Raw genomic sequence first — 27,012 nt, forward strand, 5'->3', positions numbered from 1 at the left:
CCTGGCTCACACCCAGCCTACTCTGGAGCAAGCTGGAGGTGGGGGGAGATTGCAGGAGCTGGGTCATCACCACTGACCAGCTCCACCAAGTCTGTTAGGCCTCTGAGCCTCAGTTTCTCTACCTGCGAAGTGACATCACAAGCCTGCCTGTTAGGGTAGCCATGTGGATTAAGAGGGGAGCCCTTGGTACACAGAATAGTGTCTAGTCACTAAGGGCTGAGATGAGAGGAGGGCTTCAAGGAGAACTCAGCCTGGGATACAGTAGTCAAACTGTTGTGACAGAGCTGGGGACCAGGGGTCCAGGAGGCTTTGGGGTGGAGATGAAGCTCTTCCTGGACCATGAAGAGGTCCTAGGGAAGGGTGGAGCCAGCAGGACCCTGGACCAGGCTGCCAGTCCCTTCTGGGGGCACCTGTGGGCTGCCAAGGGGACCCTGGTGAGCCTGGTGTCTCTATATTCCAGTCCTGTCCGCACATTTCCGGGTCTGTGAGCCTTACACAGACCACAAAGGCCGCTACCACTTCGGTTTCCACTGCCCCCGGCTCTCAGACAACAAGACCTTCGTCCTGTGCTGTCACCATAACAACACAGTCTTCAAATACTGCTGCAACGAGACAGAGTTCCAGGCTGTCATGCAGGCAAACCTCACGGCCGGCCCCGAGGGCTACATGCACAAGTGAGTACCATCCCCCTTCCCAACTGCTCCAGCCACTGCCCACACCTGCCCTGGGCCTAGGTTCTAATAAAGACTCCAGGCTGAGTCCTGGAGACTCACTTCTTCTAACAAGTGTCCTAACCTGTCCTAAAGGTCAGTTCCACCAGCTGGGGACCAAGTAAGTCTTGACCAAGGTCAAGCCTGTGAGCCCGAGAGGTACATATCACCTTCAGAGTCCAACAAGGCCCTGTGTCCCTGCTGAACTGGTTCCTTCCTTCCTTCCTTTTTTTTTTTTTTTTTTTTTTTTTTTTTTTTTTTTTTTTTTTTTTCCTTCTGTGGTTGTTTTCTTGACAGAGTTTCTCTGTGTAGCTTTGGAGTCCGTCCTGGAACTCACTCTGTAGACCAGGCTGGCCTTGAACTCACGGAGATCCACTTGCCTCTGTCTCCTGTGTGCTGGGATTAAAGGGTGCGCCATCACAGCCCAGCCTGTCTGCCCTCTTTCTGTCTGCTGGTGTGACTTTCAAACTCACCTTATGGCTATGATGAGCTGCACACAGGTCCCAGGGCAGAGTGTCATAGTTTCATGACCTTCACTGGTACATGTCATATGCTGGTGTAACATGTATGAGAAGCTGACTTCTGGTCTGTCTTCATGTTTCTGTGGTTTAATTACGCTGGGCTTGTTAACACCTGAGTTTATGTGAGTCTCCTGCTCCCCCTCCCCCATCAAAACAAAACCAAAAATCTTATTGGTCTCTTCTACTGCAGTTCCTGAGTTACAGCTTCATAGAAGAAAAAAGTTCTGTGGTATTGTTTCTTCTCTTTCTCCCCCCCCCCCCCCCCGCCATGTTTGCTGCTTGTCCTCAAGAACACAGAGCTTCACTGGTTGGTAGTGGTGCATACCTTAAATGCCAGGACTCAGGAAGCAGAGGCAGGTGGATCTCTGAGTTTTAGGCCAGTCTGGTCTACAGAGTGAGTTCCGCGATAGCCAGGGCTACACAGAAAAACCTTGTCTTGAAGAAAAAAAAAGGGGGGGGGGGGGGGTGGACATAGCTTCTTTGCCCACTGATTCAGATTTTCTAGTCAAGTGTTTCATCACTGAGCTAAGCCCAGCCCTTCAAATTTTCTTTCGCAATGCTTTTGATTTTCCTCGTAGCGAAGTCATGCATGCTGTCCGCATTTGTTTCTGCTTGTTCTTTTCATGTCGCTGTCAGAAATAGCGTCTTTCCCTTTCCTCTTCTGACTATAGATGATAAAAATTAGTGATCTTTATTTATGAATTTCCCCCTCAGTTTTCGTAACACTTTTTCAATGGATTCTCTCCAGTTTCCAGTTATGCCACTTGGAAGCAATCACTCTGTGTCCCTTCTTCCTTGCTTTCAATGCAGGGGCTCCCAGGACAGCCCCAGAACCTGCATGCAGCCTTCTAGACCTGTGGTCACTGAATGGCCTTGACGCCAGGCTTATGATCACATTTTCTGGCCTCAGTCCTTCCTTTCTTTCTTCCTCCCTTCCTTCCTGCCTTCCCTCCCTCCTTCCCTCCCTCCCTCCCTCCCTCCCTCCCTCCCTCCCTCCCTCCCTCCTTTCTTTCTTTCTTTCTTTCTTTCTTTCTTTCTTTCTTCATAGACAAGTATCTCTAAAACGGGTCAATGTTCAGGCATTCTTATCTTCCTTGACATTACAGGAAGCTTCAGATCTTTTTCCAGTACATACAAGGCTAAATCCTGGTGCCGAAGCAGGATAGGGGTCTGGGTAGGGGTGTCATGGAGTGGCTGTAGACAAGATCTCTGGTAGTGCTGGGAGCAGCAGTACCGAGGAGCAGAGCCTCTGCCTCTGTCTGACGCTGGGGCTGGAGGTTTTGCTACCAGACTCTGCTCACACTGGAGAAGGTGCTGCTTTCCTCTGGGTAGGCAGGAGATGCAGACTCTCTGACTCCCATCCAGACTCCTCCTCCTCCCACTGTGGCCAGTTCCTGAGAACTCCTTTCTCTGATGCTTGGTGCTTCCCTCTGAATATCCTGCCATCTGTTTGGGCCTCGGAATAATCCTGTGTGTGAAGCAGCTCAGCAAGTCCCCGTCCATCACAGCAGGGCTGGAACCAAGTCTGGAATTTGGCCTAAGCCTTCTGTGAGACCATGGGCTAATTCCGCGAGGAAGCAGTGTAGGACAGGGCTGAGGCTGGGACTCCAGGGTGCTATGGGAGCCTGTGAAAGCCCCAGAGCCACACTTCCTCGAGGTCTGGCACCTGGGGTCTGGGAGCCTTCCTGAGAAGCCCACAGGTTTCTATAATCTGCTCACACAGGGTTTCCCACAAGCAGGGGCCTGGTTGTAGTTGCTGGCTGCCAGAGGGAGTGGGAACAGTGAATCTCTGAAGCTTAGCTGGAGGTTTAATTCCTCAGCCTTCAGAAGCACACCTGGATATAGCACCCATGAGTCTGAGCTGCCTGCCCTGTTGTGCAGGCCATGGGACTCCCAGCCACAGCTGGTCTGACACACAAGGAGAGTGGGGACCACAGTCATCCTAGGACTCTGGAAGGCATCTTAGGAACTCCAGAGAGTCTTCTAATTAGAGGCAGACCTTAGGGGAGAGGCTCAGGCAGGGACTGCCCACAAGGCACCCGGATGCTGGGATCTGGTCATTCTTTGCTGTGAGGTCATCTAGGTCTGCGCCTTGTAGGACCTTCTCTGACTTCTACCTGCCAGATGTCGGGAGCATCCCGTACACACCCTACAGACAGATGTGGGGTCTGCTATCCTAGGGCATCCTCCTTTGTAAGGAGCCATATTCCTTATACCCCCACTTTCCACAGATGAGAGCTTTGGCCCTCTGGGGATGTGAGGTGAGCCCATGCAGGCAGCTGGGCCCTGCTCCTCACCCCCAAGCTAGCACCTCTTCTAAGGGAGATGAGGCAGCCAGACTTAGAAGAAAAGTGGAGTAGACACAGGTGGAGGGAAAGGTTACTCTGGGCAAACTCCTTGCAGAGGACAGGGGGAGAGGGATGAGACCTTGTTGGTCCTGGCCTTCCAGATAAGACATGGCTTGCCAGCCAAGGTCAGGGCCTCCCAGCCAGGAATGGGGTTCCCCAGCCAGGGGCAGGGCCTTCCAATTGGTTGGGACCAGAATCCTTTCCGGAGGGCTCTGAGCTGTCTCTGTATCACCAGGCCTGTTCTTGAGACGAGGCCTCTGGGGACCTAATCAGCCACAGAAGCCAGAATGTGGCCTGTGAGGGAAGCAAACCCCACTGAGGGACTATGGGAGCCCTCTCTCCTGCTTCCAGGCCCAGGGACTTTGTGGGGAGGGTCCAGGCCAGGGAACTGCCGCGGGGCTTGGCTTCCAGGTAGAGTCAGTAGCAGAGATGCGACTGAGGATGAGTCTTTGGAAGCAGAAGTCAGGATGGCAGCTGAAACGGAGCCCAAGAAGGTTACTGTCGGGTGGGCTCCTGGTGGGAAACCACCAGTTGGCTGTACTATTGTTTAAGGCCTTTGCCACACCAGGTTTACAGACACCCTGGGCCTGGAGTCTCCATCAGCTTCATAGGCTCTTGAGTAGAAGAAGGGCCAGACCAGAAAATTGTTGACGAGGTCTCTTGTCCTAGGCCACCAAGTGATGGCAAGTGTCAAGGCTAGGGACACAGGAACCCTGTTCTGTCACTCCATACACATGTACAGGAAGCTGGGCCTTGTCCAAAGCCAGGGAAGCTGTCTCATCTCCACTGAGGCTGGAGACCCAGAACCTCAGGCAGATCCAAACCTGTGCGGATGCGGCCTGCTGGTTCAAGCAAGTGGTGGTGACCCCAGAGGGCCCTGTTCAGAGTGCAGGCTCCGCCTTCTCCACTATGAGTCAGCAGGAGGTGGGCTGGTGACCTAGTCGAAGCCACTGCCTTATTTATTTGTGTTTTTTGGATGAGCAGAGTGGTGTGTGGCGGTTCCGGCTGCCTGGAAGAAAGGCAAGCCATGGAATGAAAGGAGACTGCTTTGCCAATTCCACCACCACAGCAAGATGCCTGCTTTCAGCCATGCAGGCAGCCAAGGGCCAAATTAGGGCCAGCCAGGCACCCCTGCACCCCTCCCAGACAGGCCTTGCCCCTGACGAGTCAGGAGAGGCCTTTGTTAGAGTTGCCAGAGAGATCAGTTAGTTCTTGTGCTCTCTCAATCTCTCTCTCTCTCTTCCTCCCTCCCTCCTTTCTTCCCTCCCTCCTTTCCTCTCTCTCTCCCTCTCTCTGTCTCTGTTTCTCTCTTTCTCTATCTCTCTGCCTCTGTGTCTCTCTTTGTGTCTCTGTCTCTCCCTCTCTGCCTCTCTCTCTTTCTCTTCCTTCCTCCCTCCCTTCTTTCCTCTCTCTCTGTCTCTGCTTCTCTCTTTCTCTATTCCTCTGTCTCTGTGTCTCTGTCTCTCCCTCTCTGCCTCTCTCACTCTCTCTCGAGACAGGATACCAGGAGGTGGCTTGAACAGAGGGGCCTGCAGGTGTAGGGTTGGGGTCTCCAGCGAGACAGAGAAGCTGACACTCCTGGGCCTCACCAGCTTGTCAAGGCCTCTTCTTTCCGGGCTCTGCCAAAGCCCTCCTTTCTCAGTAGCCACAGTGATGCTCCGCAGTGTGGAGTTATTGGCCTGAGCCCCAACACCCTGATTCCCCCACATGGCCTCTTCCTTGGCCTCCTGGCATCTTGAAGCATGCTTTAAACAGTGACCCTAGCTTGCCAGAGTAGGGTGGGCATCACTGAATCATTTTACGCAGGCACACAGTCCCGCCAAAGCTCGTCAGGCATACAAGCTCCTTACACATCATCATGTTTGAAAAGATCTTCTATCGCTACCATGGTTCCTTGCCTGGACACTCCAGATAGACACCCCCAGGGCTTCCCTGCCACCCATACAGAGTGCTTACAGGTAAACAAGCCCAGTTGCCAGGACTGAGGCCCAGAGAGGGTGGAAGAGTGTCTGAAACCACGCAGCACACAAGGCCACAGTAACATCTGTCCAGCTGTCACCTGGATCCAGCTGCATTGAGGTGATGGGCTCCGGGGACACTGGTGGCTCTGCACATGGACTGGCATGGCCCAGGCTGGTGTAGTGGTCCTCATCTAGGGAAGGATGATCTGTGGCAACGGGAGAGGGTCAATGACAAAGAAGTCACTTGTGGCATTTGATGGCTCCCCCTAGGAATGGCCATGGCACCTCTGCTCACATGGTTCTGGCCAGTGCCAGCCCCATCACACCCGGTTCCACCCCAGTCTGGAGAGAGGTGTTTATAGGTTTATTCGGGGACCTTGTCTACATGTGCCACTGGGTCCAGCTGGCTCTTGTATGCAGCATGCTGCTTCCTGGCCCTGTGGCCCAGCCCTTTGGCAAAGCGTATTAGCAACAGGGCCAGAAGAGACAGCAGCTAACTCCACTGGGACATCTCCTTAGTATGGAAAACGGCGTTTTTGGTAGAAGTGAAGTCTACCTCCCAGGTTACTAAACCCAAGACTCAGATCTGTGCCACACACAATGGCATTGACTGACCTCTGTCTTGATGTGTGGCCTTAAAAAAGATACCGTGCCTGTCTGGGCCTAGACCTATTGAGTACTTCCTTTTATTTGTGATTGTTTAGAGACACTCTGTAGCCCAGGCTAGTCATGAACTAGCTAGATTCTTGCGCTTCAGCCTCCTGAGTGCTGGGATCCCAGTCATCTGCTGCCACCCCTGGCTTCACCTGAGCCTGCCTTCATTGGTTTCTTCTCTGTCTCTTTCTGTTTTGTTTGAGACAGGGATTCGTGTAGCCCAGGCTAGTTACCAACTCTGTGTAGCTTAGGATGACCTTGAATACCTAATCTTCCTGTCTCCGCCTGCCCAAGTGCTGAGGTTACAGGCATATGCCAACATGAACCTTTTGTGTAATGGGGATAAAACGCAGGGCTTCGTGCAACTAGGAAAAACTCTACTGGCTGAGCTGCAGCCCCAGCCTCCAAGGTCCGTTCTCTTTCCAGGACTTCATGTCAGTTTGCTAAGTCTCATGGTTACACCCCCAAAGTAGGACATGTCATCAATCCTCCTTCAAAACAGAAACCGAGGTTCATCTCCCTAAGAGTATAGAAAGTGAATTTTGAATAACCGACTTTGGGTCCCAGGGGCTCCCACCTGTGGAACCTGTGTCCCCACTGGAAGGTCGACCAGGCCACTTCCACAGTGTATCCTGCCTTCATTATGGATGAACTCCGCAGGAGGCTGTTCCCATTCCCACCCAGCCAACCCCACCAGCCGGCCAGGGATGCTGCAGCCAGGGTCTTCCTGCTCCGGTTGACTGGATCATCGTTCCCATGACTTTGTAGTGGGGATGGGGATTTCCACGCCAGGCCAGGCCAGGCTGCAGCTGTCTGCTGACGTAGCTGCTCCACTCCGCAGACATACTGTGACTCCTCCAGCGCTAAGGTTCTATCATTGCTTTAGAAACCCCAAGAAAGCTGAGTCACACAGTCCCGCACACGGCGCCTGCCACTGTCTGAGGCTGGGCGGATGGGTCACAGATGCCCCACCTGGGCCTCTGTCTTTCGTCTTCTCCCTCCAGGCAGGCAGGGCGGGGCGGTGTGTGTGTGTGTGTGTGGCAGCCCTGGCATCTGGATGCAGTTAATTTCCAGATTGCATATTTCAAATTACATTTTAAAAATTAAAGACTCAAATCCTTGCAGCTGGCAGGCCTGAGAGGGTATGGCCTGGGGGCTGCAAGCTGTTGCGGAGAGGTTTGCGGTCCTGGCACCCCACCTGCCACACACAGGGCATGTTTCCTGTAGGCAGTGCCTTCCATGGAAGCAAGCATGAACAGGCAGACGGGGAGACTGTCCTGCTGCAGACATGTACAACCAAGCCATGCACACGGGTGGAACAGCGACCTTTCGTTAGGCAAAACGCTCCGGGGAGAGGGGACAGGACTTGTTATTAATTCCTGGTACAGGTGGAGTCTGGACCAGAGCACAGAAGCTGGGCACTCCCTCTCTGGTGTCTGTCCCAGATTTGACCTTGGGATTTCTCAGGATTTAGCATACTCTCAGGTTGGAGGGACCTGGCTCTAAACTCCTGGCCTGGGGTGGAAATCCTCATCCCCACAGTGAAGTCATGGGCACAATGCCCTAGTCAACCAGAGCAGGAAGACCCTGGCTGTGGCATCGCTGGCCGGCTAGTGGGGTAGGCTGGGTGGGAATGGGAACAGCCCTCTGCCGGATTCATCCCTAACACAGAACACGCTGTGGAAAGTGGCCTGGTCACCCTTACAATGGAAAATTCACTTTCCATAGTCTCGAGGAGATGAACCTCAGTTTCCACTTCTATAAAACCAGAGTGGATTAGCCACTGTGAGTGGTGACACCACTGTGTGTGGTGACTGATTCTGTGGGCTCCTCCGTCAAATGGGGTCATCACTCGGAGGCACAAGCTCAGAACTGCAAGTGTCCCAGCTTACCATGGGTATGCCGTTCACACAGCTCTAACGCCTGGCCAGCACTGGTCAGTTTCACATCCATCCATGCTCTGCCCTTCCTCAGTTCTCACCGTGTCCTCACCGTTACATTGTGTTGGACATGCAGGGACAAGTTTGATCCCTACCTGCCCTCAGGGAGTCCCCAGTCTCATAGGGCAACAGTCTTGCAAATGCAAACAGGCCCCAGGGTGGCCTCAGAAGCTCCTGGAGGCTTCCTGATGGCCAAGCTGTGACCTAGCCCCAGAATCTCTGGGTGCACATTAGGTCGGGAGTTGAACCCAGCAGAGATGCATCACAGCTGGGGTGGCTTGGTCCCCAAGTCTTGGGTGGGACACCTCTGGAGCTGTTTGTGTTGGGTTTGGCCCAGGTGCTCCGAAGAATGACTGGGGGATCTTAGCGTAGACTTTGGTCCCTCAGAGCTGGCTCTCACTGCCCAATTTCCCCCTTAGGCATGGCAGGTCCATTTCCTTCCTTCTCAGCACCACGCAGAGCAGAGGGACCTCCAGCTGCCCTTGCCCTGCGCTCACTTTTAGAGTGTTCCTAGCTCCAGGCATGGCCACCACCCCTCCTGCTCTGGGTGCCAAGCAGCATCTGCAGAGAACGGCCCTGCTCCCTCCCCGCCTCCTCAGCCCCCAGGCTGCTGCCATGGGAACCACCAGGAACAGCCTGGTTCTCAGAGCCCTGCCATGGGGGCTGCAAGAGAGAGAAATCTGGGGAGAGATGGGTGCCTGGGACCAGAGCCCACCTAGACATCTGTCTCCCGTGAGACTCCAGCTCGTAAGGGCTGAGCTGGTCTCTTGGCCGTTTTCCTCTGGCAGGCTTTCTCTGCTGTGCCCTGACGCTTCCAGGCAAAGCTAGTATCCATTAATAAAAAGCCCAGGGCTTGGCTGTCAGTCATTCACACCTTCGTTTGGTATTGTCTGAGAGGTGGGGTTGCAGGAAGCAGCTAAGGCTTCTGGTGTTTAGCATTTGCTGGGGACTGAGCCCAAGTCCTGAGTACTGAATTCTGAACACCTGTCTTGAGGCTGCCAAGCTTCAGGTGCACAGCTTATCAGAGCCTCACCATTAGCCTTGCCTTCTCCTCCACTGCCCTGACTCTGAAGGGAAATCTTCAGTCTAAGCACTTGACCAGCTGGGAAACAGTCCCCTGAGCAGAGAATGAAAGTAGGTTTAGTGGCTTCCATCCTGACAGGGCTGGACAGGGGATAGCCACCGCCTCACCACCAGAGACCCCAACTGGAGCTAGAGGCCTGCCTGAGAAGATACAGAGCCAGGAATCTATGTTGAGGAGAGACTTAAGGCTATACACTATGGACCCAGAGATGGGGGGTGGTGTTTTTTCATAGACTACAGGGCAAAGCAGACAAAGGAATCGAGACTCCTAGGTCAGGCAGGCAGGAGCCCCAGACGCAGACAGGGCCTCCAAGTGTTGCAGCACTCAAGGGTCCTGTCTGGACAGAGCCACAGGTCCCCCTGGAGTGGAAGTCTCTTCTCCACACTCTGGCTGGCCCACACCCACTCGAGCAGATGCCCACGGCAGGGGAGAGACTGAGGTGGGTGTCAATTGAGCCATGGATAAACCAGTTCCTTTAAACTGCCCCAGTCCCTGGCGGGTGCTGTCAAGAGCTCAGCAGCCCAGGGGCAGTGGCAAACCTGGAACTGAGACCCCAACCTGGGAGAAGGGGTGTAAGGAGGACACATATGCCCACAGGTGACAGGGGCCAGAGGAGAGGACGGCTTTAATGAAGTCTTGGGGGTTTTGGAGAGTCTCACCTGAGGGTACCGTGAACAGCTGGGCAGAGGGGGAGGGGTTGGGGATGTGGGAAAGGCTGCCTGGCAGACAGCATGGCCTACGCAAAGGCCCTGGGATGGAAGTGACCCAGGTGTGTGCTTCAGTGCTTAACCAACCTGTAAAGCAGGGCTTGCCACTGGTTGAGATTGGAGTGCTAAATCCAAAGGGCTCTTGCTACCTCTGCAGGGTGACTGTGACCTCTGTGGGGAAATAGAAGGTTGTTGGAGGGGCTCAGCGAGCAGTGTTTCCAAGCCTGCCTGCCTGAAGCCCCAAGTTCCATTCCCACCACTACCCAAACCAAGCCCTTGTCATCCCAGTGCTCTGGAAGTGGAGGCAGGAGTATCAGAGATTCAAGGTTCTCCTTGGCTACATAGCAAGCTCAGGGCTACATAAAGCCCTATGCTTAAAAAAAACAGTCATAGAGGAGATTAAGGTTTCCCTGTGATCAGAATGAAGGGACCTCAGCAAGGGTGGGTGCTGAGCTGACGTGGGTGTCACAGACAATAGGGAAGGGAGTTCTACACATGGCCTGGAGGTGTAGCACCCCTTCAGAGAGCAGATAGCATGGGGTTCTGATGTACGTGGGGTATGATTTGGTTTAGTGTGCCCCAAGGCAATGACAGGCCTCCAGCTTCTGCCCTTGGGAGTGAGGCCAGGCGAGATGGAACAGGAGTGCCCGGGGCATGTTGGTATGCACGGAACATGCGTATGCACAAAGCCAGCAGGAAGCCAGAGCACATACAGGGAGAAGTAGGATGAAGTAGGGGTCCTAGTTATGGGGTCCCCAATGCACAGCTTAGAAAGCTCAGAGCTCTTGCAGAGTGCCTATCGGGGAAGGACCCTAGAACACAGGGCAGGGGCACGGCAGTGGACATGGGGTACGAGGGAGACAAGGCAGGTGGTGGGGTGAACCACCCGCGATGTCTGTCTGTCATCCTGCGGCGGATGCTGGCGGAGCAGGGGCTGCTGGGAGTGTGGCTCAGTCTCTGCTTCTCCTCCCCCAGCAACTACACAGCACTGCTGGGAGTGTGGATCTACGGCTTCTTCGTGCTCACCTTGCTGGTCCTGGATCTGCTCTATTATTCAGCCATGAACTACGACATTTGCAAGGTTTACCTGACCCGGTGGGGCATCCACGGACGGTGGATGAAACAGGACCCCCGGCGGTGGGGGAACCCTGCTCGAGCCCCTCGGCCGGGACAGCCAGCCCCGCAGCCGCAGCCTCCCCCTGGTGTCCTGCCACAAGCCCCCCAGGCCGTGCACACGCTGCGGGGAGACACACACAGCCCACCCCTGATGGCCTTCCAAAGCTCATCTGCCTGGTGAGTGTTCGCAATAACAGCTCGGGTGGACTTGATGTTGGTACTGCTGCTGCATTCGGATCATGGGCGACCAGGCTGTTTGACGTCCTTACTGTTTGCCAAGGAGGACTTGAAGCCACTTGTGGTGGCACATGTGTGTCTAGAGGAGAAGCCAAAAAATGAGACAGGTTGTCACTCGAGTTTCCGAGATGAAGGGGGAAGTTGGACGGCTTTTCGTGTTCTTGTGGTTTGGTCAAAAGAAAGGGAAGCTCGTCAGGGACCTGAGGGAGAATTTCCAGGAGGAAATAAACCTAGTTAGCCCTTAGCTCCTTTGCTCTGCGTACCTGGAGGTGACTCAGGCAGGCTGTCCCGTGGCGACGCTGGGGAGAGAAGGATACTGGCAAGGGAGGTGGTATAACAAGGACTTGGCTTTGAGGGTGGCCAGGTCTGGTTTCATCATCCGGGCAGCTGTTATCTCTAGGCTGATGGTGATGGTGGGGGTGGCAGCATTGCTGCCCAGAGCGGAGGACTTTGAGAGCAGCTGTCGCATGGGGCCAACCAGCCCAAGGACAGAGACGGGCATGGCCTGCTCCTCGGCCCAGGGTCTTGGGTGGACAGAGCCTGGGGGCCTAGGCAGTAGCTGTGGGTACAGACTCTGGGTCCTCGGACTCTGAGCACAGTATCTTTTGGGGTCACAGCCAGGAGCCCAGGCTACAAGGTCATCTTGAGCCTTCTTGCCCATGGCCCTCACCTTACAGCACAGTGACCACAGGGCTCTGTGGGATAATGACCACCTACTCCTCCCAGCACAGTGACCACCAGGCTCTGAGGGTGACTGGCCACCTACCCCTCCCAGCACAGTGACCACAGGGCTCTGCGGGGGACTGACCAGCATAAGCCTGTCTCTGCTGCTTCCCAGTGCTATGACCTCCACTGTTGTGTTGTCCTTTGACCTCCCAGTCCTCGTGAGAAGTCAAAGCTGTGTACCCCTTCTTGGGTTATTCTGGGGGTGCCTGGTGCATAGTAGGCACACGGTGAACCTTTGCTGCTTCTCCTGGGAGGTACAGGCGAGCTTGTTAGCCACTGCTGGAGCGGCTCCCAGGTAGTGACCTTTTTAATAATGAATAGAATGAATAATTAATTAGTCAGATGCATTTACAGGCTCTTGCGCCTATGGACCGAGTAACTGCCTGTCTATCATGTAGGAGACAGTCACTGTCTGTCTTCCCTCGGATGGGCCCTGGGCTGGCTCCTGAAGCAGGAGGGGAGGGTGTGGAGAGCCACCATTCAGGTGGGGAGCCAGACACAGATGCCTGGAAAACTAGACAGGAAGCAATCTGTTTACTGTGCCCAATGGCAGAACTTTCCAAAGTGTGTACCTCACGTCTGTGACCACCCAGAGTTCACTGGCCAAGAGGGTCTGGTAGGGTGCCTATTGGCACCCTGGTTGGAGAATCACTGGGAGACATCTTGGTGGAGTCCCCACCTGCCTCCAAGGCGATGAAGGTTATTAGTGTCTATACTCACAGCTGGGATGTTGGCCTGCATGGAGGCCCATGGTGCCTGGAGATGTACTGAGTCGCTAACTCTGCCCCCGGTGTCCCCGGCTTACCCGCTGTGAGCTCTGTGTCTGTCTCCGTGTTCCCCCTTCCCACACTGGCTTGCACCAATGTGAACCTGTTGTGCACTGACTCTGTGCCAAGTGCCACGCTGCACCTTCGGGATGCAGGAGTAGAGGGGGTGTCAAGGATGTGCCCAGAGCTCGGAATTGTACAAAGCTAGAATTTATAGAGACTGAGGGAAGATGTCTGCCTAGCTGTTTGGGACTCACAGACTGTGGAGCTCACATGTCCCTGCCTTCCTGGTTCCCTCTACAGACTTGGGAAGTTGTGTCTGAAGCTACCTGATTGTCCATTTGAATCATGGCCTAGAAGCTGTGATGTGTTGTGAGGGAATGTTCTAGTCACCGGCCACATTCACACATCACCTCCTGGGCCCTTTTAGCCCTTGGATGTGCCGTGACAAGCGATGAGGCTTCAGTTTTGTCAGAGGAGAAACAGGGGAAAGGGTTGGGCAGCCATGGGGAACCTCCTCTTTTGCTACTCCAGGGTCCCCTGGGAGACTAGAGGGATGGGGTGCAGGACTCTGGAGGCCACCTTCTGAGCTCAGCCTGCTGCTTTGCCCTCTTCACCCTGACTTGTGTGGAAGACCTCGGCATCCTGGCTGCCTGCTTCCCTGGCTTCTCCGACACAGCCTCCCTCCCCTCGCTGGAGTACAAAGCCTCCTGCAGAGGAGCCAGATCACCAAGAGGGTATGATGGAGGCCCCATACATCGCCTCACCCTGGGGAGGCTCTCTGTAAACTGAGATGAATGGTAGATCTGGACCCTCTAGGGAAACTGAGGCTCATGGGCAGGTGGCCAGCTGGCCAGCTGGGCAGGGCAGGTCTAAGGCTCCAGCAAGATCAAGTTCCAGGCAGCTGTGTGTGGCCTCAGTTGCCCAGGCCTTGGGCAGCCCTGCCCTGCTATGGGGGAGGCAAAGCCGCACCATTGACCATCCGGCTAGCAGCAGGGCCACCACCTGGTTGTAAGTGACTCCCAACTGGGGCTTGGTGAATAAGCTTTGGGTCCTTTCTAAATTCTTGCCACATCCGGAGCAGTACTGGAGCGCCCCTGGGGGCTGTAGCACAGCCCTGGTCCTTCAAGCCCTGTGAGCACACTCCCTGTTCATCTTCCTCTTGAGCAATGTGACTGCCTGGTAAAGGCAGAACCAGGTGCCAATCGAACAGCCAGGCATAGGGCGCTCCAGCCAGCTGTCCTGACCCATGGCTCTAACGGAGTTAGGGAATAGGGGAGCCTGGGGTGAGCTGGAGACTCAAGCCTTCATTGAATTTTACAGAGGAATTTTGTTCAGATTCTTAGGCTCTTTCTCTGTTCTGGTGACCCGCTGATTCTCCCCAACAGTCCTGCAGGATGAGTGTCTTCAGGTCAGTACAAGAGACTGAGGCCCAAGGGAACTACAGTGGCCAGCGAGCTGGGCAGGACATGGACTTCAGGATGGCTGATGCTGGAGCCTATGTCGTGGGTATGGAGGTCCCTCTTCTACTGGGACATCTGCCTCCTAAGACACCTGGGACACCTGTCCCAGGCTGGGTGTCACCAGCTAGAAGTGTGGATTCCCTAAGTGGACCTCACCCATCCCTGGAGGAACTTTGAATGTCCTCCAAAAACAGGAAGCCTAGGGCTCCAAGAAGCCCTCTGGCATGGGGGCCCACAGTGGTGGGACTCAGCTGGTTCCCGCTGTTCGAGACCCTCCCTGAAAGCTGAGGAGACCTGGTTGATGGTCCTGGTACTTGTTTGCCCAGGGGATTGGTCTCCAGGGTCTTTCTCCTTTCTCTTATTCCAGTACCAACATTGTTCCTAGCATTCAAGGACCCAGCAGAAGTGGCCACCTACCTGCCCACCCTCTACCCACACTCTGCTTATCCCCTTCCCATCTTCCTCCCACCCCCTGCCGAACCTCTGCCCACCCACCAACCTACCCTCACCTGCCTGCTCACCCTCCTGCCCTCCTCCCTGCCCACCCTCCTATCCACTTGCCTGCTCACCCACCTGACAGTCCACCCAGCCAGTCAACCACCTGCCCCTCACCTGCTCTCTGGTCTGGCTGCCTTTCCCTCCCCACCACAGGAGGCTGGGGCAGTGCAGCTGTGCAGCGCCCACGCTATTTCCAGTCAGCTTAATCCCCACATTTCCGGCTCAGACTCCAGCAGACTTACAGTCTGAGAGCAGCTGTCTCCGAATTGGACCTGGCTTTATACACGCCCACCTCTTGGGGCCGGCGGGGAAACCTCAGGCCAATCACTTGGGCTTTTGGAGCCTCTGCGTTCCCATATGTGAAATGGGTGCAAATCAGATTACTTCATAGACTCCTGAGGAGGATTCCAGGTATGGCCAGCTTCTCAGTGAGCATGAGTTATTATTATTATTGCCGTTATTTAATTAGTGAACGACGGGGAGAGGAAAGCCATCAGGCCCACCTGGCTGCTGTTTTGATTCCTGCTGTCCCCTGTGCCTGCTTTCTGCCTTCCCTTCAAGGATGTGCGGGGACTTTGCCTTCTAGCTTTATCCACAGTAAATTGGCCATTATCGTGCGCATTTCCTTAATGTCTCTAAACATCGTTTTAGCATCTACTGGCTTGTGAAGATCCCTCGTGCTGGCATTAAACTTAAGTTTCCCACAGAGCGACATTTAAGACAGCTCACACCTCTTTTTCTTTTTTTCCTTTTTTCTTTGGCTGTGACAGAAAACAGAGAGAGCGGCAGGGCTGAGGGAAACCAGGGGTGCAACCAACACTGAAGGGGTGCAACCAACATTTCACTGGCTCTGGCCTCTCCCCAAGGGAGGAAGTGAGTTCCTTCCTCCGGATGGACTCCAGGCAGGAAGAAGCCTGAGCCTGGGGTGACAGTCTAATGGCCCCATGCGCAGCTGCCGGGCCTGGTGGCACCACAGATAGGGTTCATGATGCAACTCTGGGGTGCTATCTCTTTCACTGTCATGGCGATGCTAGTCATTCGTTCTGTCTCCTCTCTTGGTGAGCCTCTATTTCACTGTGCCTCCAAGACCACCGATGATGGTCTCTGCTTCCACGAACCAGCATTTGTTCCTCAAACCTCGGTTCCTTGGGATTCCCCTCCACCCTCCGTTCACTGTTTACTAAATATATTCTTAATTAAGTTTCAGTCAAGTTGCTTTTCTGGGAAACCCAGGTCTGCTCTGACTGACACAGCTCGGGCTAGATTCTCAGGGTTTCCTATGCGTGTCTCACATGTGACAGGGTTTCCTGCCCCATGCTAAGAATGCCCAGAAAGATAGTGTGAATTTGGAAGCCTCTTGCTGAATGGCTACAAAGTCAGACTGTATGAGCTGATGATAAAACACAAGTAACGGACACGGAGACGGTAACCCTTCAGAACTCCGCACGTTACATCGCTGCGTTGGCTGTGGCTGTGCTCCTGAGTCAGAGAATGTCTGTACTGGTCCGTCTTGTCTGCCTGGGAGATATCTGCAGGATGGGCCAGATGGGCTAGCCTGGGGCATCCCTCCTCATTTAGGGATAGTGAGCTGGGGTGTTGTTCACACCTCAAAAGCAGCCAGCATGCGCTGGGATTCGGCCAGTGTATGTGGACTCTGCTGGCCTCTGAGGGCAGGGTGTCCAGTGTTTGCCAACCCTTTCTCTGTCACCAGTCATGAACGTCCCAGGGCTGGAACGTTGCCACCTCAACTACCCTCACCTGCCCCTTGGCCTGTAACCTCTCTGGGGACAAATGTGTCTCTTCTGCTTACATTAACAAGTAACTTGGTGTCTACAGGGTCACCCGCAGGCAGGCAGCTGGTGGTCAGCTTAAGGGGCCACCGTGGTTCTAGAAGGTCAGTTTATCAGCTCTTCCCAGCTCCAGGCCATTCCAGGGGAGGGTGGACAACAGGACCGGTCACTTTTACTGTGTGGCTGGATCCTTTATCCCTGAAGGATCTTCACCAGCTTCCTGGCCCCAGCCTGCTTCCGAGTCAGCCTGAGTGGAGGCGAGGGTTGTACAGACATCACGGAACCCTCACTCAGACAGCCAGTGCTTGTTGGAGGCCAGGTATTGTGTCCATGCCCCGTGTTGAGGGTCCGGAGTCAAGAGACAAGAAAGGCAGAGCCCAGAGTCTCAGAAGCCACCACTGGCTCAGCGAAGGTTCACGCTGACCTCCACCTGCTCTGCTTGGAAAAAAAATCAATGCCTTCCATCAAGGACAAACACACCTTAGAGACGATCAGGGAAGCCACTTCAAAGGCCACGCCAGAGTGACCTTTGGAGCTGGGAGGTCGCAGGCACCTCTTCCAGCCTCAGTTCCCAGCAAACTGTAGGTCTGGAGGACCAGGAGCCTCTCGGCAGACAGTGGGAGAGCAGCTTTCGGGTCTGGATCACTGGGTCTTTAAGTAAGCCCCTGCCTACCTACCCGAGAAAGCAGGGACTTTGGGAGACTGTGGGGAGGTCTGCTGGGAACTGGGCAACACGGCATCCATTTCCCAGCTGGCCACCCGCACGCAGGTCCACACCACAGTGACCCAACCCACACACTTGTGTGGAACTTTAGTTAAAATGTCCTAACACAGCAATTGTATAAGTAGAGATCCCAGTCCCATGAGTTATTAATAAAGAGACATCTCATAAGGCTAAGTGTGACCCATGGGGAAGGGACATCCCTCCATGTCCCTAATACAATCCCTAAAATCACACCCTGAACCACAGAGGCCTACCCATGAGAGGGCATCAAAAGCCACCTGCCTGCTCCTTCCCACTCGTGTGCTTGGAGGAAAGGACACTGCCTGTGCCCTGCCCCAGCTGGAAGTAAAGGACGGCTTCTGTCATTGTTCCTCCAACCACACGGAAGAAGGAACCTGGGGTTGAGTTTTTTACTATCAGCTTGGTCCCTGGATCTTTGAGCTCCAGCATCCACTTTCTCAGTCTCGCTGCCTGCCATGGGCCGGGGTTCAGAAAGACTCAACCCGTGGAGCTGTGGTTCTGAGTCGGGAGAGCCAGGATGCACAACTGTGCAGGGCCCACAGTCTCCATCAATCTCCAGTCCACATCCCCACCCCAGCCAAGCGACCACCTAAGACACTTCACCGGAGTCTCATGGAGACAAGAGCCTCCGCCCATCCAGGGACCCTTGGCTGCTACTTAGCAGGGTGTCCGATAGGCCTCACTTCCACTGACCGTCCCACCTCCTCCATCCATGGTCTTCTGACCTGAGCTGCCCAGTAGCCTCTCTGGGTATTCTCTGACCAGTATCCCCACAGTGTGGGAGCTGGATTCCTCTATGGAATACCGTCCTCCATAAAGTGGGGTCAGGGGTCAGAGGATATAGAGAGGGATAGTTGACACTCCCCAGAGCAGCTCCTCCAGGTCTCTCTCTTGTGATCACTGTGTCTCTGCTCCTATTGTGGCCACTTTCATGTTTCCAGGGACGCATCTTTGTTTCCTCCCAGAGCTCAAATCCAGATGTATACCGATCGATACACATGTGTAATGGACCAATGCTGTCTTCCTAAAAGCCATTAGTCAGTCAATGGCAATAGTGTTGTCTCCCAGCTGACAGCAGGAGGGGGAGGCAGAACTCTTTGTGGAGCCTGGGGACAGGAGCGTGTTGTCCATTAGTCTGAGAAATTCATCCGAGCTGCGGGTGGGGGTTGGGAAGGCCTGGGCCACAGTGGCAGGTGGCACCAAGAGAAGCAGTGACTGTGTCCAGGCCAAGGGTGGGGCTGCAAGGCTGTTCTAGAGGTGAATGGGACCTGGAAAAGGTGGGTGCAGGTCAGTAAGAGCACAGTGGACTCCAGAGAGGCTTGGGCATGGCATGGTAGACATGGCTCGGTAGGTTACACTGCAGTGAGGGCTGGGCTCTCTGCGTTTCAGGGGAGAGGAGGAGGGTGGGGTGGATACTGAGTAACTAGGACGAGAGACAGGTGAACAGGAGGCGCAAGATGCCCGAAGGACAGATGGTCTCCAGCAGGCATGATGACCCAGGAGAGAAGCTGGGTAGGCCACTACCTCTGAAAGATGGCTTGTCTTCGGTTGTTCTGGCAACAGTGGACAAGGACAAGGGGTAGTGTTGTGTGTGTGTATGTGTGTGTGTGTTTGTGTGTGCATGAATGCATGTGTGCCTGTGTGCATGCATGTGCGTATCTGTGTTGGTGTCTGTCTGTGTCAGTGTGCATGTGTGTCTGTGTGTGTGTGTGTTGATGTCTATCTGTGTCAGTGTGCTGCTGCTGTGTGTGTGTGTGTGTGTATCTGCATGTCTGTATTTTCTGGTTCATGGCTGACTGTGTACCAGCATGTGGTGTACTGTGATGTCTGTGTGACTCAGCATAGACTTGATCCCAGCACTTATTACTGTTTCCCAGCCATAGCAAACTCCTATTCATCCCTCAGAACCTTGCTGAGGCCTTTTTTTTTTTTTTATGGAGGGGAGGCTCCTTCTTCTGAAAATCTTCTCTCCTTGTGTCCACTGCAGTAAGAGCCTAGCCACTTAGTCCACAGGACGACAGGGCGTGCCTGAGTCATCAGAGTTTATAGGACCAAGGCAGAGTTCTGGGCAGGAGTGGGTACCCTATTCTACCCTCTGCCTCCCCTTGCTGTTTGACTTTGTGCAGCCATGACCTTCCACATCTCAGCCCCACCTTTCTACAGAGCCTCCTGACCTTCTTGGGCTGCTGGCAATGCTAATGGGATGAGAGTGGCTAACTGCTTTAAAACCTCTGGTGCAGGAGGTGAAGGCATCTTGATGGGAGGAGGGATGGGCAGTTCCAGACAGAGGCCTTCGAGGAAGGATGACAGCCTGAGCAGAGGCGGCTGATGTAGAACACAAGTTTCCTCTTAAAGTGGTACCATCAATTATTGACCAGTGTGCCATTAAAAATTAACCAGCAGGATGTGTGTGTGTTAAAAGGACCAAGGGACCCACAGCTGAGGGAAAGGTGGGGGGAACAGGAGGGAGGGCAGCAGGAAAGACTAGAATCAGGAGCCCCAAAGCCCCCAGCCCACCCTGCCGCCCCATTCCAAGATGTGCTGCCCGCTGCCCTGTGCCATAGAGATGCCTGGCCCTTCCCCCAAGCTGTAACTGCACAGAGACACCCTGGCCATCAGAACAAATGCATTCCCTCAGCTGCCAGACAGCTTCCTTCTGAAGGAGAGATCAGGGCTCATGTTAAAGATCTTTGCTTTGTAGCCCAGTTGGCCCTGGCCTTCTCTTCCTCCTGCCTTCCGGTACCCAATTCAATGTGGTTCTAGGGATGGATCATGTGGCTTCATGTGCGCTAGGCAGGCCTTCCCCTGATGGATCCGTGCCTTCATCTCACACGTTAGATTCCTCAGAGTACCACCATGTCCTCAGGCAGAGTGGATGCTGGAGGATGCTATGATGCTGTCTGCATCATCATAGAGAGGGAGACCCAGCGGGAAGTGAAAGAGAGTCAGACTCCGGGGGACGGGGGAGGGCAAGGCATTCCACCCTCTCCTGTGGGAGTTCTTCCTGCTGTTTCATGGTACTGGGGTTCTGAAAGGTCAGGAGCACATCCAAGGTCAAACAGCCAAGGAGAAGTTGGTCCCCAGAAGCCTCCATGTCCCCAGCAGAGATGAGTGCAAGCCAGAGTCACTCACCTCTACGCCACCCTCATTGTTGCTCATCTCTTCTACGCTGAGGCCACAGCCAATGTCTGTCCTGCTGGGTGACCCTAAAGACCCCTACCAAAGCACTTGTGATGGACAGCTGTCCACACGCTTCCATCCCCCTCTGGGGCCTGTGTTGGAACCGATGGGTTACCTCCTTCATGCTGGTCGAATGTGGACCTAGAAGCTTCCTTGCTCCAGGAGCAAGTGGCAGCTGACTTGTTAACCTTGGAGTGAAGGCCACTGGCTTCTGAAGGTGACATCACTGCTGTCCTCTTGCTCAGTGATTCTCTACCTACTAACATACCCACGCGCATCCCTGCTGAGCAGAAGATGCTCATGGAGGCAGGTGATTATAGCTGGGAGGAAGGGAGATGATCTCATCCTGAGGGCTACCCAGGATCTGGTCCACACTGCTAGCAGCCAAGCCAGGGCCTGAATCCTTGCTGACCGCCGGAGACTGACTCAAAACAGGGAAGGGACACAAAACTGAGATGTAGGCAGGCTGAGTACAAAGGCAAACACACGCGCGCGCGTGCGCACACACACACACACACACACACACACACACACACACACACTTCTATAGTGAGGGGCAGAGCTAAGGAACCCCAGAGCCATAGGATGTTGTGGCACCTACATCAAGATTGCAGACCTGCTCCTTCAGGAGGCAGTAAGGAGACTTCCTGAGATGCTTGCCCTCAATGGCCCACAGCCCCACCCACAGCTGTTGTCTGACTCCTGTTTCTGTTTTCTTTAAAACTTTTTAAAAGTTTCATGTGTACGGATGCTCAGCCTAAGTCTGTGTACCGCTTGCCTGACTGGTTCCCACTGAGGCCAGAAAAGGGAGTTGGATCTCCTGGAACTGGAGTTACAGACAGTTGTGAGCCTCCATGTGGGTGCTGGGAATCGAATCTGGGTCCCTCTGCAAGAGCAGCCAGTGCTCTTAACCACTGAGCCTTCTCTCTAACTACTGCTTCTGAGACCCTTTCATGTCTATGGCTCCCCTGCGTGTGCCCAGCCAGATGAGCCTGACCATGCCTTTTGTTAAGACCCTGAGGAGACCCAGCAGGAAGCTCCCTGACTTACAAGTGCAATCATTGTTCCCAGGCATCGGGGTAGGGGACTTTAGAGGCCTTGCCCACGTATGTCTACTCAGGTGTATGAGGGCAGCCACGGTGGGCGTGCACTCAGCTCTGCTGCAGTTTAAAAGAAGAACTTGGCCTGCTCACATCCTCACCCAGCCCCACGGTGAGCAAGCTGCATCTAAATGCACATTGCTTTCCCTATCCTTCTGCCGGAACAGCACCTCCTACTGGAGACCTGCCACCTGCTGGGCCCACATCTGCTGCCCAGGCTGCCGCTATGCCCTGGTATCGCATCTGTTCCTGCCATGCTTCTCCCAGCATCCTTGCTTTCCGCTCCCTTGTTTAAAAAAAAAAAAGTACTTAAAGCTGTCCCAACTGTGGGGTTGCTGGGGGAACGCCCCAGGAGAAGTGTCAGGGCTCCTGCCTTGGCCCGGCAGCTAGCCAGTGCTAAATGGCTATGAGCTACCGTCATCCCAGGAGCCACGTCCACACTCCGCCTGTAGTTAGACAGGAGCCTCTCCTTTGCGTTTATTGTTCCAGACTCTCCTGGCATTTGGGAAGCTTTCATTACTATTCAAATCGCCAGGTGCTCCATTTCATTTCAACCAGGCCGCAGACGCTCCACCCGGCCCCCCCTCCATCCACCAGCCAGCTGCACAGCTCCTCCTGTGCCCCCTCCCCCGCCCCTTGCGTGGCTCAGCACTGCTCACCAGTGCCGCTGTGCAGAATGGCGGTGTTGTCCAGTGGTTAGCAGTTAGCAGCACAGATTGGACAACACTGGCTGGACATTGGTCCTGGGCAAGTCAACTGTCCCCTCAGAGCCCAAGTCCTTACCTAGTAAAGTTTGAAAATGGGTTACTGAGGATGGAGCTCACCAGCACAGGGGACAGCACTCTGAGAAGACCCTGCTCAGGAGTACTGACCAGCCCTAACTTGCCTCCCACAGAATTTTCTAGAATCTCATGACCCTGGGATGGAGTCCAAGAACCTTCATCTAGGGTCTAAGTCTGTAGTAGCCATTGTCCCTCTTACCAGGCCTGCTATGGCTTTCTGAATGTCCTCAACTACACTGTCCCCTGCCCACCCATACCCCAGCATCAACTAAAGCTTTTGGAGTGCATAGCTGGGTCACATCTTCGGGTGACTAGGCAAGCTTGGCAGTTAGTGATGTTTTTGCTCTAGACGAGCAGGTGTCAGTGGGTCCAGCATCTCCTGATCATCATCAGCTGGACCTGAGATGACCCAGATGGTCCTTGCTCATGTGTTACTTTTCATAGTCACTACAACAAGAAAAATAACACACGCTTAATAAATAAATAAATAAATTAATTAATTAATAAGAAAAGAAAAATAACACTCACCTGTGATGATTAATCCTCTTTTGTCAACCTGGCACACCCAGGCAGAGGGATGGTCAGCTGAAGAATTGCCTCCATCAGATTAGCTCGTGGTCCCATCTGAGAGGCATTTTTTTGATTGTTAATTTGATGTAGGTGGGCCCGGCCCACTGTGGGCGGTATCTTCCCTAGGCAGATCTGCATGGGCCCGGTAAGGAAAGTAGCAACAGGTGAGCCTGGGAGCAAGCCACTAAGTAGCATTCTTTCATTGGTTTCTGATTCAAGCTCCTGCCTTAAGTTCCTACCTTGCCTTCCCTCCATGGGGGATTATAACCTGTAAGATAGAATAAACCCTTTCCTCTCCAGGCTGGTCATGGCCATGTGTTTGTTTATCACCAACAGAGAAAGAACTAGAACAGCACAGAGTAGATGGTGTTGGAGTCCTTGGGAAATGCTGAGGCTCCAGGAGGAAGCAGGAGGTGACAGGGAAATACGGTCTGAGACGATGAAGACATTTGGAGGGTTGATAGTCAGGGACTGGAGCATCCTTGGAAGCCAAGAAGAATCAGGACGAAGGGCAGGAACATCCTAGAACAGGAGGCATGGCAGAATCAATACCACTAGACCAGTACTGGGGGGAGGGAGTGGCAATTGCTGGCCACAGACTTAGCAGCATGGCGGGGATGGGCGGTCCCTGGAGACCGGCAAGTCATTCCAGTTAGAGAACGAGCTTGGACAGAAAGTACATGGGTCCTCCCTTCCCAGCTACCGTCTACAGCTCCTCCTTTGTTCTTCTACCTTCTGCTGTGTTGGAATCCCAGCTGTTCACATAGCCTATTGCTTTCCAAAGAACCAAAGCTAGGTTTGTTTATGAGAGTCATCTTCGGGCTGTTTCCATTTTGATCTCTTTTTTGCTTTCCTGGGTCTTCCTTGGTTTTGTTTTTGCCCTGTCTAACTGTTTGAGCTTGGTGACCCACTTGTGGCTTCACATTTCTGAAGGGCTTATTTATGGCTATGAAGCCACCTCTTAGTGCAGCTTTAGCTGCTCCACTCAGCTTTGGAAATGTTATTTTCATTTTTTTGGTCAATTTAAAAATTCCTGTTTTTCTTGTCTGATATTTTGTGATGTTTATTCTTCACTCTCTTTGACTGAGGTGTGATTTTAAAGAGTTTACAAAGTCTCTGGTAGTAGAGTTTATTTTGGGAGTTTTTCTCTGGTGCTCGAGTTTGTGTGTATATGTACATGTGTGTGTACATGCATGTGGAGGCTACAGGGCAACACCATGTGTCTTCCTCAACCACTTTCCACTTCGCTGTTTGAGACAGGGTCCCTCACTGAACCTAGCTCACCAGTTTGGCTAGACTGCATGGCCAGCCAAGCCAGGAATGCGCCTACCTGCCTCCTCAATGCTGGGATTGCCTACTATGGCGCCTAGCTTTCTATATGGATGCTGGGGCTCTGAACTCAGGTCCTCACACTCGTGAGGCAAGCGAGTGCTTTATCAGCTGAGCCCCAGCCGTTTGTTTAGAGTCTTGCTATGTAGTCCAGGCTTGCTCAAAACTTGCAGCCGTCCTCCTGCCTCTCTGTCTTGAAAGCTGAGATTATAAGTGTGTACCACTTACACCTCTGACACCTGAGTTGCAGGTTTTTTGTTCAAATTATATTATATTGTATTATGACCAGAAAATGTTTTATTTCTGCTGTTTGAAATTTAGGCCTGATTGTCTGTGTGTGTGTGTATGTGTGTGTGTGTGTGTGTGTGAGAGAGAGAGAGAGAGAGACAGAGAGAGAGAGAGACAGAGAGAGAGAGACAGAGACAGAGAGAGAGAGACAGAGAGAGAGAGAGAGACAGAGAGAGAGAGAGAGACAGAGAGAGAAGAGATTCCCTTATGCTGGCCCCTCCATCTGTCATGGAGAGAGGGGAACTGGGCGTACCAACGATAGCTCACTCTGGCTCTTTTTCTCCTGCTTCCCTGGCTGTTCCTGTGGAGCAAATGGCAAAGCTGTGTTGTCTTGAGCACAGGATTCGCTAGTGTTGGGCCTCGTGGTGACTGTCCCTACCATTCCACACATTGCCCTGGCTTTTCCTATTCTTTCTGCCTCTTGCCCCACTCCCGTTTCGCTTTAAGCCTCATGTAGCCTGGGGAACCTAGAATTCCCACCACACCCAGTTCATCCGGTGCTGAGGATGGACCCCGGGACCGTGCTTCGACTGTGCCTGACCCTGACTTCCTCCTGGTATCCTGTTACGTGTATCACCATGCATGCTCTCTTTTGAAATGGGGTAGAGCGCGTGAAACAGAACCTACCGCCTGACCCTTTTGAAGTGTAGGCTCCGGTGGCGTGAAGTGGGGGCCCTCCTGAGCCACTTGGCCTGACGTGGAAGGTAGCTGCAATCCCCGCTAAGCGCCTTTTCTTTTTTAGCAAGTTCGTGTGGCTCATTAATGCCTACAGCCGCCGCAGACACGCTCAGTCCCATTTCTGTCGTCCCGGTTTATGATCCATCTTTTGCGTTTATAGCTTTGGTGGGGGCTGTCAATTTCCCCCATATGGCCCGGGTTTTCTTTGTTTTCTTTTCCATGTAAACGCCTTCTGATCACTCGGAAAGCTGTGTTTGGATGCCATGGTTACCTCCATGATTATAATGGGATGCAATAGGCTTAATCATTTATTTCGTGATACGGCGCTTATTTTTCCCCCCACAATGAACAGCGTCAGTGTTCAGTGTCTTCGCCTTCCCCTCCTCTTGTCTCCTGATCGCTGCGTTCTTCTGCCCCTGTGCCCCTTCGCACTTGTGGTTTGACTTTAGCTGCTGAGGGATTCTTCAGACCCCCAACTCTAAATGAGCCAGACCTCGTTTATCTGCGGCGCCTCCTCCTCACCTCGTCCCTCCTACGGTCTGTTATTTATACCCTTCCCTGTTTCCATTTCCATTCTCTTCTGTACTTGTCAGCGCCCTTGGGCTTTTTCAAACATACTCCTAGAGAGAGCACCTTCTCCGTGCCCCCTCACATGCCCAGGCCTGGCCTCTGGTAGTTTGTTTAAGACGGCTTCACAGGGATAGTAATTCAAAAATATATCAAACAACTGGCCGGGCGGTGGTGGTGCACGACTTTAATCCCAGCAGTTGTGGGGCAGAGCAGGCAGATCTCTGAGTTTGAGGCCAGGCTGGTCTACAAGAGCTAGTTCCAGAACAGGCTCCAAAGTCACAGAGAAACTCTGTCTTGAAAAACAAACAAACAAACAAACAAGTCTCTCTTGCCCAGGCTTGGTTCATTCATTCACTCATTCATTCATTCATTCATTCATTCAGCAGGTATTATTGAGTCCTACTGGGTGCCAGTTGCTATTCTAGGCCCTGGAAATACAGGATAAGGAAACAGCCAATCACATCGCTCCTCTTGCAGCCTAGTAGTCTTTGACTTCCCTAGGTCAGTCACTCCACCATGTGGTCACCCTCATCTGCCTCTAGGAAGACAGGTATCTGGAACTGGGTAGCTGTTTTATTAATTTATTATTCAACATCACATTCATCTCTTTATTCTGTGTGTGTCTGTGTGTGGGTGTGTACACAGCATGCGTGTGTGAGTGGTCAGAGAGCGACTTTCTCCCCCTTCACCACGTGAGTTACCATGTTTGGGGTCAAGCACATTTGTCGTCGAGCTGGCTCACTGGCCCTGGGTGATTGGTCTTAGCATGGTGACCTGTGGAGCAGGCATAAAGAGTTTGCTCCCCCTCCCTGTTGTCGTACCTGTAGCTGGGTTCATCCACTCAAGGCCCTTCGGTCCTCAAGCCTCCCTTACATCCCTCTTCTTACCCATGGGTCTCCTGGCCCATCTCTGGTCCAGGAATGTCTTGAGTTCCTTTTCGTGACTTTGTCTGATCTGAAGCCATGGAGACCTGTCCAGTGGTGTGCGTCCAGGAGGCATAATGGGTTTTGTTATTTATATGGAAGGCATCCGTATCTGTTTTGAATAGTTGTCAGCTCATTACACAAGGACGCTATATACATTTTCATCAATTCAGAGTACTCCGGAAGGCTAAAGACTAACAGTATGAAAGTAAAATAATTATGTTCAATGACAGGTGTTCACTGGAACTGTCTCAAGCCAGGGTGTATGGTCAAGCTGTGGGGGTATGATAGCCCCACTGGGTCTATCAATTGATCTGACGGCTTG

General features: G+C 53.4%; 1 protein-coding gene across 7 annotated transcripts in view; it reads left to right on the top strand.

Annotated features, from left to right (window-relative positions):
* Positions 1-27,012, top strand: part of Shisal1 (shisa like 1) — a 60,398-nt gene that overhangs the window by 27,516 nt on the left and 5,870 nt on the right. For 6 of the 7 annotated variants that reach the window (XM_050130635.1, XM_050130610.1, XM_050130586.1 and 3 more), the window contains exons 3-4: positions 461-674; positions 10,901-11,218. In XM_050130635.1, coding sequence (XP_049986592.1) covers positions 461-674; positions 10,901-11,218 — 532 coding nt within the window. The remainder of the gene's footprint in view (positions 1-460; positions 675-10,900; positions 11,219-27,012) is intronic. The other variant, XM_050130594.1, reaches the window with a different exon arrangement.

This window comes from Alexandromys fortis, unplaced genomic scaffold (assembly GCF_014885135.2).
Source record: "Alexandromys fortis isolate MF-2015 unplaced genomic scaffold, M_Fortis_MF-2015_v1.1 scaffold_28, whole genome shotgun sequence".
Lineage (NCBI taxonomy): Eukaryota > Metazoa > Chordata > Mammalia > Rodentia > Cricetidae > Alexandromys > Alexandromys fortis.